At 42.0% G+C, this 4,137-nt stretch overlaps 1 protein-coding gene across 1 annotated transcript; it reads left to right on the top strand.

The window, feature by feature from the left end:
* Window positions 1–775: 775 nt before the first annotated feature.
* On the top strand, window positions 776–3,851 carry LOC118799419 (olfactory receptor class A-like protein 1). Its single transcript, XM_036559262.1, is given in 3 exon segments — window positions 776–1,041; window positions 3,145–3,781; window positions 3,783–3,851. Coding segments are annotated over 3 exon segments (972 nt in total).
* Window positions 3,852–4,137: the final 286 nt, after the last annotated feature.

Below are 4,137 nucleotides of genomic sequence, written 5' to 3'. Positions count from 1 at the left end.
ACTAAATCTAATAACTAATTTGTCAGTAATTACAATGAATTATTCATTACTTATTGTGAATTATTAAATGTCTACTGAGCATTATTCAGTTACTTCTAAAATTATTCTGTATGTACTTTGTATTTTTCAGTATCTACTATGAATTATTGAGTAACTACTATGAAATATTCAGTATCTACTATGAATTATTCAGTAACTACCATGAAATATTCAGTATCTACTAGGAAATATTCAGTATCTACTATCTACTACTATCTAATATGTATTATTCAGTATCTACTTTGTCTTTTTCAGTATCTTCTATGAATTATTCAGTATCTACTATAAATCATTTAATATCTATTTTATTTTTCAGTATCTGCTAGCAATTGTTCAATATCTACTATGAATTATTCAGTAAGTACTATGAATTATTCAGTATCTACTATGAATTATTCAGTAACTACCATGAATTATTCAGTATCTACTATGAATATTCAGTATCTGCTATGCATTATTCAGTATCTACTTTGAATTATTCTGTATCTACTATGAAATATTCAGTATCTGCTATGAATTATTCAGTATCTACTTTGTATTTTTCAGTGTCTTCTATGAATTATCCGTAACTACTATGAAACTAATATGTAAGTTCTCAGAATGAGGAATTGAACTCTCTTATAAACTCTTTATGATTTATGATGTTAACTATGTTATGATGATAAGTATAATGTTAATAACTGGTCCTCCTGTAGATGTTAGCCGTTTAACACGTCCTCTGTGTCTCAGCTGAGTGATGGACGCTGAGTTTCTGGCCCGTGGGCTGCTGTATCTCTCTCTGGCTGTGTTTGGTGTTCCGGGAAACTGCGCCGTAATCACGGCCTTCCTGCTGGCGCTGCACCGCGAGGGCCGCCTCCTGCCGGCCGACTCCATCGTCCTGCACCTGGCGTCCACCAACCTGCTGGTGGTGGGTGTGCGCTGCGTGCTGGAAACACTCGCCACCTTCCGCATCGCTAATGTCTTCGACGACGCCGGCTGCAAGGGCGTCATCTTCGTCTACAGGTGATGTTAGAACAGTTATCTATTAAAGACAGATCACAGACATTAATGTCTTTGACACCAAAATGTCCTTTTCTCCTATTTTTGGCCTTCACTGGTAGAAGTTCACTTTTTTCACCTTCCCAAAATTTAGTTTTGTACTGGAGCTACAAGACTAATGTAGCTAACAAGTAATGGAAGCTTATGTGTAGCAGTTAGCACGATGCTAACTGCATGCCTAAATCATTACACATGATGTCTAAAACCGTTCCAAGGAAGTTATTGCCAGTTATTACCATTTTTGGCAACATAGAGTTAAAAACGTGGTATGAATTTTAATAAAAACATGTTAAGTGCTTGTTGTTATCCCACTATTCAGGTTTTGGTGTTTCAAAGACTTTTTTAGTGATGGTTTAAATGCTGAAACAATGAGGTGTTGACAAAAATGGTATTGTTTACTGGTATTATAGGATGTAAGTAAAGTTGAAATGTCTGTCAAATGTGTACTTGCATTTTTAAAATATAATCTGAGTACATATAGTGTAAAACACGGTGAATAAATATGTTCATTGATTTTTTTTAACATATTTAAAATTAAATTAGGTAAAATTAAAATTAAAAGTCATTTTATATGTAAATTTACAGTACATTACTGTTGACTGAGTTGCATCACGTTTACAGTTGTTATGTTACAGCAGTAGATTGAAGCTACAGCACAGTGATCTTGTGGTGCAGGTGACTGTGGAGTCACAGTGTGATGTTGCTATTTTGGCTGGAGAAAGCCAACTTACTGTTCTTCGCTTAATATTTTACCGTTTTTTGGTTCCATTTTCACAAATATATAAACGCGCACACAAATACACTCATATATTAGCAACTGCCTGGGATACCATAGCAACGGCCTAGCAACATCCGAGCAACCACCTGGGATACCATAGCAAAGGCCTAGCAACACTTGAGCAACCACCAGGGATACCATTGTAATGACCAGGCAACACTTTAACAACCACCTGGGATACCATAGCAATGGCCTACCAACACTTAAGCAACCCGTCTGGAATACCATAGTAATGGCCTAGCAACACTTAAGCAGCCACTTGGGATACCATAGCAATGGCCTAGCAACACTTAAACAACCACCTGGGATACCATAGCAATGGCCTAGCAAAACCCTAGCAACCACCTGAGATACCATAGCAACAGCCTAGCAACACTTAAAGAACTGCCTGGGATACCATAGCAAAAGCCAAGCAACAGCCCTAGCAACCACCTGAGATGCCATAGCAATGGCCTAGCAAAACCCTAGTAACCACCTGGGATACCATAGCAACAGCCTACCAACACTTAAAGAACTGCCTGGGATACCATAGCAAAAGCCAAGCAACACTTAAGCAACCACCTGGGATACCATATCAATTGCCTAGCAACACCTTAGCAACCACCTGGGATACCATATCAGTGGCCGAGCAACACTTAAGCAACCACCTGGGATACCATAGCAATTGCCTAGCAACAGCTTAGCAACCACCTGGGATACCATATCAATGGCCAAGCAACACTTAAGCAACCACCTGGGATACCATAGCATCTGCCTAACAGCAACGTAACTGCCTGGGACTCTATAGCAATAGCTTTCTCAAGACAACTTAAAGTGTGTTTACAAACTTTTCTGCTTCTAGTTTACTGTTAATATGGTACAGTAACTTATGGCCAGTAATTCACTGTAATTTTACAGTGAACTTCTTTATGGCGTAATCTCTAATAGACCTGATTCTGTGGTTTCTGACACTGTATGACTCACTGTTATCTATAAACATGAACTAAAATATGGGCCAAATTTAGGCTACAAGGCGGCTACTACTGTATTTAGCTTTGCGACAAAGTTTGCTAATTTTCAGCATTTTCACAAATATATAAACGCGCACACAAATACACTCATATATTAGCAACTGCCCGGGATACCACAGTAATGGCCTAGCAACACTTTTGTGTTACAGTTACACCGCGACCCAGAAGGATAAGCGGTTTAGATGATGTGTGTGTGTGTGTGTGTGTGTGTGTGTTACAGTTATTGGCCACTCTTTGGTGAAATTATAGTGATACTAAAATGCCATCATCATCCTACAGGACGTCCCGTGCGCTCTCCATCTGGCTGACCTTCGTGCTGAGCAGCTATCAGTGCCTGAGCATCGCGCCCCCTGGCTCTCGCGGGGCGACTGCCCGCTCTCTCTTCGCCCAGTATTTATGGGTCATCTTCCTGGCAGTGTGGGTCATCAACGTCTCCATCAGCGGCCCTTCTGTGGTCTTCTCCGTGGGGGCGAAGAACGACACCAAGCTGATGGAGAACAGCATAAACGTCCAGTTTTGTTTCGTCAGTTTCCCGTCCGCTTACACTAGAGACGCTAACGGCGCGGCTCAGACGGTCAGGGACGTCGTCCCGATGTCACTAATGACCACTGCTAGCTTCATCATCCTCATCTTCCTCTATCGCCACAGCCGACAGGTCAAAGGTCTCCGCAGTGGCGCAGGAGGAGGAGGAGGAGGAGGCGGCGCTTCAGCTGAGCGCCGGGCGGCAATTACCGTGGTGACTCTGGTGACGCTGTACGTGCTGATGTACGGAGTGGATAACGGGCTGTGGGTTTACACGCTAACGGTCAGGCAGACTATGTCGTCCGCGCTGCTCTCGGACCTGCGGATCTTCTTCTCCTCGCTCTTCGCCGCCATCAGCCCCATCATCATCATCATCTCTAATAAGAAAGTGAAGAAAGCACCTGCAGTGCGGCGGAGAGGAAAAGGCCGCGGCAGGACCCGAAACGACACTCTCGGCGGTTTAACGTACATCCACATGGCAGCGACTCGGAATTGAGTCGCACTCGACTCAACTCAGATCAACCTAAAGGGTTAATCAATATAAAGGCCCAAATCATGGAAAACCAGGTCTTTCTTGCTTTTTCTCACTGAACTCTGGAATAAAAGAGTTTGATGTCGTTTGTAAAGACTTTTTAAGTTTCGTATGGACTATATGGAAAAACACCCATTCGAAATTCACTGGTTTTGTGATGTCACAAAAAACAATGTGTCCGCCATTATTCAGCCTACAGCGGTTTAGCCCCGCCCATT

This window comes from Colossoma macropomum, unplaced genomic scaffold (assembly GCF_904425465.1).
Source record: "Colossoma macropomum unplaced genomic scaffold, Colossoma_macropomum, whole genome shotgun sequence".
Lineage (NCBI taxonomy): Eukaryota > Metazoa > Chordata > Actinopteri > Characiformes > Serrasalmidae > Colossoma > Colossoma macropomum.
Note: the sequence above shows the minus strand (reverse complement) of the source record. Positions and strands in the feature narration are given on the sequence as shown.